This window comes from Poecilia latipinna, unplaced genomic scaffold (assembly GCF_001443285.1).
Source record: "Poecilia latipinna isolate Pla-1442-1.1 unplaced genomic scaffold, P_latipinna-1.0 Scaffold2233, whole genome shotgun sequence".
In the NCBI taxonomy this organism is placed as follows: Eukaryota; Metazoa; Chordata; class Actinopteri; order Cyprinodontiformes; family Poeciliidae; genus Poecilia; species Poecilia latipinna.
Genome location: NW_015114849.1, coordinates 15,021 through 26,476, shown reverse-complemented (window position 1 = coordinate 26,476; position 11,456 = coordinate 15,021). Strand labels below are relative to the sequence as shown.

The 11,456-nt window shown below is 37.2% G+C and overlaps 1 protein-coding gene across 1 annotated transcript in view; it reads left to right on the top strand.

Moving 5' to 3' along the window:
• LOC106936871 (plexin-C1-like) overlaps nucleotides 1-11,450 on the top strand; it is a 17,413-nt gene extending 5,963 nt beyond the window's left edge. Inside the window, exons 2-16 of the mRNA XM_015018107.1 lie at nucleotides 1,538-1,666; nucleotides 4,075-4,209; nucleotides 4,297-4,397; nucleotides 4,472-4,577; nucleotides 4,663-4,825; nucleotides 5,298-5,400; nucleotides 5,802-5,877; nucleotides 6,018-6,065; nucleotides 6,373-6,506; nucleotides 7,579-7,758; nucleotides 9,095-9,203; nucleotides 9,778-9,954; nucleotides 10,032-10,196; nucleotides 10,929-11,028; nucleotides 11,191-11,450. Coding sequence (XP_014873593.1) covers nucleotides 1,538-1,666; nucleotides 4,075-4,209; nucleotides 4,297-4,397; nucleotides 4,472-4,577; nucleotides 4,663-4,825; nucleotides 5,298-5,400; nucleotides 5,802-5,877; nucleotides 6,018-6,065; nucleotides 6,373-6,506; nucleotides 7,579-7,758; nucleotides 9,095-9,203; nucleotides 9,778-9,954; nucleotides 10,032-10,196; nucleotides 10,929-11,028; nucleotides 11,191-11,243 — 1,779 coding nt within the window. The 3' untranslated portion in view covers nucleotides 11,244-11,450. The remainder of the gene's footprint in view (nucleotides 1-1,537; nucleotides 1,667-4,074; nucleotides 4,210-4,296; nucleotides 4,398-4,471; nucleotides 4,578-4,662; nucleotides 4,826-5,297; nucleotides 5,401-5,801; nucleotides 5,878-6,017; nucleotides 6,066-6,372; nucleotides 6,507-7,578; nucleotides 7,759-9,094; nucleotides 9,204-9,777; nucleotides 9,955-10,031; nucleotides 10,197-10,928; nucleotides 11,029-11,190) is intronic.
• The last annotated feature ends 6 nt before the right edge of the window (nucleotides 11,451-11,456 follow it).

The following is an 11,456-nucleotide window of genomic DNA, read 5'->3' as shown; positions in this document are numbered from 1 at the left end:
ATCAAAACGTCCAAGAAAAGAAACATCAATTTACAAGTAAGACTGTGAATGAAGATGTGTGTGAGTTGGTGTCAGGGCGGCAGCTGGCGCTAGACTTTTTTTTGTTATCCGTTATCTTGACCGACAACAAAAAAAAATCGGTCATGTTCTATTTTTATCCGTGAAATTACAATCATATCAACATCGGCTATTTAGTCGCATTTTATGCGGTTTAGTTAATATTCACCGTGAATCCAGATCCCATCACAAATTAAGCAGATAAATGCATCTACATTTTTCTCTTAGTGATAAAAACCACTGACTGAGGCCCCAATAACTTTTAATAAATTAAATTAAGCGACTTCACTTAAATTAGCATCACTTCACCCCATCTGCAGAAAAATCTGCGCTAATTCATCAGTCAGTTGGATCTGTCTGATCCAAACAGATCAACTGAACTCTGTGAGTGTTTTACCCTGTGCGGTCCGGATTATTTATTTATTTATTTTTGCGTGGTTTCACTTCTCCGAAACGGACAGATGTTACGTCTGCAGCTCCTCCAGCGCCGCTCTCCTGGGTAACGTGAACCCAGAAGGCTCCATTTGTTAAATCCGCTGGATGAGTTACTTCCAGCGGTTTCTTTCTAATTCCGCAGTGGTTGAGCAGCGGACTGCGCATGTTACAGTCTAACTTTTGCATCGTCATTTAGTTCCTCAAGATAAACTGCCGGCTCCTCAAATGGATTAACACAACGTTGTAATCTCTTTAGTTTTCTCTGGTCTGTAATGGAGACTTGAATTTAACGCGCCATTTCAACCAAAGGTTTTGAATGCGCTTCCTAACCAGACGCTCCAAAGCGTCCGGTCCATAACTCTTCAACTCGCTGTCAGCTCCGGTCAGAAAGACGCATTTAGTTCAGAGACCATGAGATGATATTCAGAAAGGATTTTTTTAATTAATTGATTTCAGTTGCCTCTGAGACTAAATCTCTGTGTAAAGTCTATCATGTCTGCCCATGTGACTTGTTTTTATTATTTGCTTGGTTACCTTTAATCACTGATTTAAATATTGTAATTTTTAAACTGAGCAGTAATTTTACATCCATGGAAACTCAAATGTAATATTTAAAACTTCAATACATAAAATCAGTTATTTAACAATATGAGGTGTTTAATTTATTTTTAACATTGTATTTTTATACATTTATGCTAGGGGTGCCCAAGTCTAGTTTTCTACCATCTGCAACTTTAGATGGTTCCTTCTCTAACACACCTGGACCATTGACTCTACAACCCTGAATGAACTGAATGAGGGAAGTCAACCTTTTGTCTGGGGTGTTTTAGCAGGGATGCACTCCTGATCTGTACCGTCAATGTGGCCCGTTGAGGGGGGCCAATATGCTGAAGTGGCCCTCGGTGAAATTGAGTTTGACACCCCTGATCTACAGGATCATCGGCTGTTCTCCCTTCAATAAATCTGTAGCATTTTTTTAGACCAAATGTTTGCAACTCTTCTCTGTAGGCAGATTTTAGAGCTAATCACTGTTTCTGTTTCTCAGTTAGGACCAAATAATCTAAAACCAAAGGTCGTTCTTCTGAAACACAATGACATGACCTCTGTGTTGGCGATGAAGCAGAAGGCCTGGATGGTGTTCTTCATTGGAACAGCAGACGGTTTGCTTATGAAGGTGTGTAGAAAATTACTGAATACTGCAGTACTGTTGGAGACGGGAGGATTTGTTTCAGTGTAAAGGAGTTTATGCCTTTAAAATGAGTATGTTGGAATTCTCTTTTCCCATCTACTGAAAAAGAAAGTTTAACTCTACACACAGCAGCCTGACTAAAAAGGCTTTGGAGTTTGGACACATTGTGATGAAAGGTGAGAGTCTTAAATGCAAGATGCTTGACATGGTTGACATGACAGGATGTCAACCACCCATACTCCTCCATTCTTCTAATAAAGAAGAATGCAATACATTACATCTAAAAAAAATACCATGATAAGTATAAAAACATTTTTATTAAAAGATGTTTTTGTTTTCAGCTCTGGTAGCAGGGGAGTGGGGGAGTGGTGTGAAGAAATTATTTCTTTAGTTTCTGAAAAAGAAATTATTATTATTTATAAGACATCTGAGCCCCGTTTCAGAAAGCAGAATAAATGAAAATCCTGCGTAAGTTCTGGCCCAACTATGCATATCCTGGGTTTTCAGTTTCAGAAAGCCAGATAACCATTGGATCAACTTACCCTGTGAACCTATGCTGCTCATTAACAGGACTGTTTGAACAAACCCTGAGTTTGTTCTATCGTTTTGTGAGAGCTGGAACAGAAAAGTGTCAGAAATGGCGTGTCCTTTAGTGGAGCAGCCTGTAGATGTTGGAGAGAGTGCTGCACTTCATGTTAATCCCAACAGGATCCTGACTGGAATGATACTGTAAAACTGTTAAAAACAAAGTTACTGTAAAATGTTACTGTTATTGTACAGTAGAGGTGCCTATAAGGCATAAAAATAATCAGGTCCTTCTTAGCAGAATGACAATGTGTCGCTACACACGTAGCTTAGACAAATTTTATATTATAACTGAGTTTTTTTGATGAGAGCTCTCGTACTGTTAGACTTGGATCATTGTGACTTAAGTTTATAAGTAGCTTGCTATCTGAAAACCACAGGCAGCACCGTTTAATGGGGTTCCCTAAAGTTACAGAGCCACAAGACTAATAAAGCAATAATGTAGTTGCTGTAACATTTTGGCAATTCAAACATAATCTACTCATGTTTTGGTTTCTGTAGTACAGTAGACGTTTATCTTGTTCAGACAAATAAAATTATCCTCTCTTTTTGAATATTAAATAAGTATAGTGTCAACAATACTCACTCTGCTAAATCACACTTATGCATTGATTTTGTCTTTGTCATGCTAACTCTCGCTATTTTAAAGAAACAGTACTGCTTGTTTTTGTGAAATATGTTTTGATATTCTCCTTTGCCGTCATTAAAATTCTAATTCCATTGGTGAGAAAAGCACGCTTTCAAGCTTCTTATTTTCTTCTGTTGCCATGGTGAATCACCTTATCTGCGCTCTGTTGATGAGTTTCTTCTATCCATGTGCCCACGGCTTAACTCAGGGGTAACTTGACTCAGAATTGAGTTACCTAGTTAATGTTTCCTGTTCTGAAACCAGAAAGCCTGAGCATCACAGAGCTGGGTCGGTTTATTCAGAGCAGCTTGTTAACCCTGCTTTCTGAAACCGAAGTTTCATTATAATTTTTGATATTAGAATTGTAATATTTAATTGCGCTATGTTTAAAATATTTGCAGCTCACATTTTTATACAGTTCAGGTAAGGAAACACAAAACATAGCAAAGCACAGAAACTCAAGATTTTAGAATTTTAACCATATTTCCAGAGACTGGTGCTGCACAACATGAACCATCTCAGTAAATACTGATGCTTTGCTAATGTAGCAGCATATTTGAAATAACTGTTGCTAGCTAGTATTGCTAATAATAGTTTGAAATGTACAAGTTTCATGACTCAGTGACAGTTTTCCATTTAAGTCTTAAAGTCTGAGTTTGATGTCATTTCTAGATCAGTTTAGAGGGAAAGAAGCCGCCAGTAGCCGTTAGTGTCTGCTTTAGTTTCTGAACACTTCTCCTTTTTCTGTAGCTTCTGTTCAAAGCAAGCGTCAATGTGCTAGAACATCTTGCCTTTATATAGCTTTGTAAACCACTGACGACTATTGAGTACCACCAGTTTATCACAATGTTTAATGATAGCTAATGAAAGTATTGTTTTACAGGTTTTAAAAAAAACATGCCGCCTCATAAAATAAGTGTCCAAATAATTTTTGCAACTTTTACATGAGAAATGCACACAGTATTATGTGCACCATGTGAGTCTGTCCAGGTTGAATTTGCTACATTAATATAAATGGAGAAAAAGGTGATACCAAGTATCGATCCATGTGGGACACCGTTGGTAACTTATTGGTCACCAGTTGTGTCCAGTGAAACTATTTTTGCTGAAATATAACTTTGACATGTTCAGTTCCTACTTTTCCCATAAATACTGTAACTATGGTCTATATTGTCATCAGCTTGCTGTAGACAGGAACTTTAAGCCCACCTGTCCAGAGATTCTCTACAGAGAGAGTGAAAAACGCAAAGTGTTTCCCAAAATCCATCTGGATCAAGTGGATCGGAACCATGTGTATTTGCAGCTTAAAAATAAGGTTGGTGTTTTTTGTTTTTTTTTTCTTATTTATTTTTCATGAAGCGTACCCATACATTTTCGGATGTTGAGTGTGTTTTTGTTCCAGATTGAGCGGGTTGCAGTGTCGAGGTGTAGCACTCACAGAGATGTGAGGGCTTGTCTGTCTGCACAGGATCCCCTCTGTGTGTGGTGCGTCTCTGAAGACAGGTCAGGAACTTCTCTTACCGCTGAATCCTTCAGACATTCCTGAACTTTCTAAAACCTCATTTGAACTTTTTCAGCTGTACATTTGAGGACCACTGCACAGACTCAGAGTGGTTTTCCATCCCTGATGAACCTCAACAGGAAATGATTTCCCACCGAGTTGTGAAGGATTCCAGTGGAATGGTTTGTTTCGAACACTGACTGAATTTAGTTGCATTTGATTTTTCTTTTAGATTATGTTATTCTTCTGTATTCCTGTTTTTCTCAGGTCAAAGTAATCATCCAGACACACCTGACTGTGCCGCAGAAGGTTCAGTCTAACTTCACCTGTGAATTCTCTTCAAATTCTAGTCAGATTTGTAGGCAGCAGGGGTTTTCAGCACAGTTCCCTCAGTGCACATGCATCCTTATCAACACTCTTCTGACTGATGGTAATCAGCTTTTGTTAAATGATCAAAGTAATGTAATAACCTGATCGTTTAGAATATGTAAAGGTCAGTTCTTTCTAGAACTGACAGAAACAAAGTGATAATCTGTAAAATAACATTTACTGCTTCTGTCTTTTAAATGTAATATGGCAGAAAAGTTGAACAGGTTTGATATTAAAAAGTCATCCTCTGTTTTTCAGTTGTGTGGAAACACATTTTATCAATTTGAAAGCTTCAGATTTATGTTTTTTCTTGTCTCAGTGAAATCAGTTAAAATGATCATATCTATTAATGTTCTCTGCGACTTTAAAGCTTCCTTTGTCTCAAGAAAACAGATTCAAAATTGCTGCTATTTTCAACACATTATTCCAATTATGTTGTCCAAGTTTACATATTCTTAGCTAAAAAATAAATAAATAAAAAACACAAATTATTGCTTTCGTAAAGGAAGTTTTATAAAACTCTTAATTCACAGTCCTGGATGTCACCATAAACATCAACGTTGGGAAATCTGAGCTGACAGAGCAAAGAAAACTAATCAACTGTTCAAGTGTTCATGGACAACCAAGTTCCCATCTGTAAGTTCATTTATACACTCAAAAAACTAAACTTGTGGGTGGAGGCTGTTTTTCTGTTGTTGTTTTTCTAATAATGACAAGAAGGCTGTTGGTGCAAGTCTCATCTCAAATGAAATCTTTGCTTCTCTTCCCCTTGCATTAGCATTAAAGTTTTCCACTGTCCTTCAGCGTGGATGTTGGGTTTATTGCCGACTTTAAATTCTGTTTCTGTTTGGTTGGAGGCTGTTAGGATATCAGTGGGCTGTCCATGTATTGAATGATGCACCTGTAGCTCATCCAGTGCTTCTTCAGGGAGAATGCCTCTGCTCTTGCATTTAACATAATCTATTTCCACACGTTTGTGGTGTTAATGTTTTCCAAAAGCTGAGCTGAAAGCCAGTCTGATTTGTTTTTCTCTTCAGGTGCCGACAGTGTATCAGATCTGGGTGCCAGTGGATGGAGAACAGCTGTTCCTGGGCCAGTGAACTTACTCACAATGTAATAATCAACCTGCATTTGTTAAATATAGACTTGTTAATGTTAATGTTTACTGTCATGACCATCATAGTAAGTCTTATAAGTCAGTAGTAACCTGACCAGAACAATATTGTTTATTTATTTCAACATCTTCTGTGCAGACTCAGAAGGACGTTTGCCTGGAGATGGAAGCTGAGATGAACATTTCTGTGAGTCTGAATCTATATTAATGCACATTTTTCTTAACACTCATCCTAAACCAGGTCTCTCAAACTCTTTCCTTCTGAATAGCTGTAAGTTTTAGATGCATTCCTGGTCACACACACCTGAAACAAAATGGCTGAATGAGCTCCTCAGCATGCAGTCATGTTCTACAGAGCCCTGCTAACAGTCGAATCATTTGATTCATCTAAAAGCTGTAGAATGGGTTTTTGACAAATCTGTATTAAACTAATTAAATATATCATCAAATAAGCATAATGGATGACTGCTAAATATCTTTTGTTTCCCTGTCAGACACCAGATGTCGTCTCCATTACACCGAGCGTTGTGTCTCTGTATGGGAAAAACCACGCTTTGTTGTCAGGTCAGAACCTGAGCGACGTGATCGGAGTGAGAATCTCAACGCACATGGACTGTAGTCCTCAGGAGTGAGTCACTCAGAAAACTAAGGCCAGTCGGAATGTGCCTTATGTAAACTAATGGAGGAAATAATTTGCGAGATGAACATTTGTTATATTATATGCAAACAGGCGTGTATACATGGTACACTTTTTACAAGCTCAAGAGCCCAAAGAGTTTTAAACCAAATATAATTCTCAGGCACATAAAACAATTCATCTGCTTCTCAAGGACAACAGAAACTTGAGAACCAAGTGGCCTGAAAGCTGCGAGACAGAAGCTTAAGTGTCAAGAATGAAAACCTAACATTAAACAGAGGAAGAGTCAACAGGAAGTCTTGACACTCAGCAAGGATGAACATTTTGAAGGACTTCAATCAGCAAGTGTCATGCATGCATGTGACCCTGTAGAATCCATCTACCCCACCCACAAAAACACCTATAACCACAGATGCACTCTGACCCACTTCATTGGCAACAACGTTTGATTTGCTGCCAACCTCCTTTGCACAAATAAAAACATTTTGCTGAAAACGTTGACAGCAGTTATAATTTTTATTGATTTTGATCAATCAAAACTAATAATTTCCCCAAATTATTTGCTATGCTTGGTTTTCCAGACTTCTTTTTCTTAAACACCCTAAAATCTACATCATCATCATCTGTGCCGCCACCATTTATAGTCAATTAGGTTATCTGTCGACACATTTTGTTTCTCAAGTTTAGTAAATATTCAAATGTCTAACATGAAAAAGGAAAAAAAACTTACAATTAACAAATGGACAGAAAGATATTTGTTACATAAATGTAAAGAAATGACTAAACAGCCAAAGTGGTTGTTAGCTAAAAATGCAACTTGCTTTAGTTTTTGTTTCAGAAACTCTCCAGTCGGTTCATTCACATTCACCACAATAATTGCACCCATTTCCTGATGCATAAAACCTAAACGAATTGAAGGCTACAGCTGCTGTTTTAAATTTCTTTAAAAATGTGGACAAATAGAAAGTTTCTCCGTCAACCTTTCAATTTTCTTAGATCTTTTTGTTTCAATTTAACTCTTACTATTTTGCTTTCTGTGTGTTTTCCTGATTTTTCTGGACAGATCTCCTGTGTGGAACAACACTGGTGTCAGTTTGACCTTTCACATCCCCACCACTGAAACTAGGAGATTGGTCAAAGTGTGTGTTCTTCTGCCTGATGGTAGTTGCCACGGAAACGCTACAGTCACCTATCAGCCGTTACCAGTCTGCACTGACATAGTACCTCGGAGCAGCTGGAGGAGGTATTTGAACATTCCTGTAAAAGTTTCCATCAGCTACAGATGGAAACCCTTAATTGTCCAATTAAGGGCACTGTGGAAAGTGCTTTGAGTAGTCACTGTTACTAGAGAATGCTACAGAGTCGATCCATTTATGACCACAAGGTATCCAACATCTGTTTGTACCTCTCACAGGACAATGCACCACATCACAAAGCTCAGATCATCTCCAACTGGTTTAACAAACAAGACCATGAGTTCACTGTACTCCAGTGGATTCCCTGGACTTTGGACTTTTTTCAATAAAAGCACTTTTGGGATGTGGAATGATTTATCTTGGATGTGTAATTGACATTTCTACAGTAACTGAGTTAAGCTGTCGTGTCGAGATGAACCAGAGTCTCTAAGGTTTCCAACACCTTAAGTTTATGCTACAAAGACTCAAGGCAGCTGTGAAGGCAAATTGGGTCCAAACAGATACTAGAACGATGTAACTGTTAGTGGTCAGAGATTGTACATAGTATTATAATTAATATAGTATGTTATTTCACAGCTTGTAGTTAACTTTTGGCGACATCTTGCTAATTGACGTGTTTAACTTCTTCAGTTTTTTCAACACCTCCTACTTGTGACTTGCGTCAGTCACAAGTAGGTGTGAAGGAGTCACTTCCTCAAAGAAAGTTTTGACTACAAGACTCGTACCTATAGCTGCAGAAACTTCAACAATTACATGTCCTTAGATCAGAAGATATTTGGAAAGCACTTTCAAGACACATGAAGGTTTTTTGCTACAGTTATATTCTCTGCTAGGTTAATTTTTACCATTAAGCAACTAAAAAAAGAATGGATCATTCCAATTTTCAAAAATTAGAGTTACAGTTTTTTTTTTAATAAAGCTAGTCAATTCTAGTACAGTAATTTGTTGTTCTAAAGCCACAACTTGCCCATGAAAGACTCCTATAAATGTAAGTGAATCAGCTCTGTTTAGTGACTTATCTGATATCTGCCTGCTTATGTTCCCAATAATGAATGTCACTCTGAAATAATTGTACTTACATGTTTGGAAGGGAACTTTAATCTTCTCGTGCAATTTTTTTAAATATTTTTTTTTCAACACAGCAGTAGAATACGGTTTGTGATGCTTAATATTTCATTCATGTTTAATTTACCTTTTGAACAGTTTGAAGCACATCTATTTTAATTCAGGTGGCTGTTTGTAAGCACATGACATGTCCTATGAGCACCTGAATGCAGCGGCACTTAGCATTTTATGTGGAAGTGTTAGTAGAGTGATGAGTAAAGAACACCTTCTCTGTATATCAAATGTCCTCTAATCTGACTGCTGCTTCATGCCCTGCAGTGGGAAGAGGAAGGTCAAACTCATTGGGACCCATCTGGAGTTTGTGGATGGGCTGATGCAGAGCCACGCCCAGCAGCAAGTGTTGCTTCCCAGGAACAGCAGCAGTGAGGTAGTTCTGCAGACGGATCCAATCTGTTTGTTGTGAATATGTTTTTAAAAGCACCGTTTTGAATCCAAGACCAAATTGCATAAGATATAAAACAATTGCTAAAATAAAACACAGGAGAGAATAAACAGCTTTCACAAATGACACATGAGGTGAATGTTGCTACTACTAAAGTGGAGGTGAACCATGATTAAAACTCATGGTTCACCTGATCCAGAGTTCACCAGCTTCACTACAGAGGGAGATTGTTGCATATGGTCAGAGGTGAATGGGTCAAAAGGTTTTGGGGCTATAGTATTGAGTATCCTGTGCATAACAGTAAAATTATTATTGTCTTTCTGGAATAAGAAATGCATATTCACATGTCTGTATATGTGGAACGGTTAAATAATGAATGTAAGGGGTCTTAACATTGAGCCTTGATGTACAGCAGCAGAGATGGTAAATTTACTTCAAGGATATGAAGATGAACTGTTTGTGGCTGAAAAGATACAAATATACATGATATGTTATCTGACTATTATAAATGTTTTGTCATAAAATCTCTTTGACCAAACATTTTTAAAATAATTTGCAGAATCTCACCTACGATACGCCTACAGCAGAAAACGGTCAGATTTGCTGCAGCACCGTTTTTCTGAAAGTAGCCAATCAAACTGTGGCCTGTTTGGTCAAACTAACATACCTTCCTGATCCAGAGTTTACCAGCTTCACTACAGAGAGGCTGGGAAATGATGTCCATGTTGTTATTCATGTAAGTATTTTTTTTAAATTACCCAACAAGTGACATGAGTTTCTAAAAGGTTACAGTTTGCTTCTGTTTCATTTCAGAAAAGTTCAGATAAACTGGAGATGACAGCAGCAGAGTTGCTGGTGTGGGGCGTTGAGGGTGAAAAGCAACATCCCTGTGTCAAAATAAAAGAAAATCATAACAAAACAGATTCCTTTATCTGTGACATCCAAGGAGTTAACAATACTAACTTTAGGGCTATAAAGGTGAGTTATTTTTAGTATTTGGTTGTAATTTAACAGTTTAGTTGCACTGTTGGTCTGGTTTTGTGTTTATGCTTCAGTTAATTTTTGGGCATTATGATTTTCTTTTGCTTACTTTGCTGGACTGACTGGCAGCTACAGAAACTTAAACAGAGGAGCAAATACTGAAAGATGGGGAGGATACAAGCAACTCCCAAACATCCCCTCTGGAAAATCCCAACTGATTTGATAAATACCTAAAAGATCTATAACAGCTAGATGTTTATGTGCACACAGCCAAGGCCTCATAACAGTTCTGCTAATATAACCACCAAGGAAGCAATAGCTGCCATTTTAAATTCCAATACAACCTTTGCTCATACATGAACTTGTAAAGTTGGAAATTTTGAAATTAATCCCTGTAGATTTTTTTTTTTTTGCAAATTTTGACTAACATTTTAAAATACTGCTTACAGCAAAGGTTGAAGCAAGAAAGTTAATCAATGAATTCAAAACATGCTAGATGTTGACTTTTATCACATAATGAAACATCTTTAAGCTGTAACTCAGAACCTTTTTTTGTTCTTTTCTTGTCAGAATGTTCTTACTGTGTTGAACCAAACAACTTTGTTTGAGTAAACTACACAAAAGTTCCATGCATTATCATCTTTTCATAGTTTCTATCAGAAATTTACCTCAGTATAATTATCATAAATATTCTCCAATAACCGAAAATGTATTTAAATTTGATTCCAGATTAAATATGGTGACACAACTGTGTTTATTCAGACTCTATCTTCATTGCATCTGGGCCTTCTGATTCTACATTTCCTTCTCAAATGTTCTATTCTTACTGGTAAGTTTACTAAATATGCTTAATAGTATTTTTGAAATGCTTTAGTTTTTTCCCCAGTGTATTAATATTATTAATTAATATTTATTTTGGTCAGAATGTGGGGTATAGACTGTGATGCTTTTGTGTTCCATGTTATTGATGAAGGTTTATGGTTTCTTTCAGTGCTGGTTGTTTTCTGTCAGTGGGAAAAGAGACAAACAAGTTCTGATTACTGATCATTTCTCATCCAGAGGATCAGTGGGAACAAGTACAGTCGTAGGATTCTGAATGTGTACATCATGATCTATGCTTTGTCCTTACAGTTTTAGACTTTACAGTATATTCTAACATGCTTCTTTCTCATCCAAATGGATCTTTCCTGAATCATAAGTGAACTAAATGGCTGAAAAGGGCACCTAGAAACTGTTGAATTTCCTTAAGACTGAAAG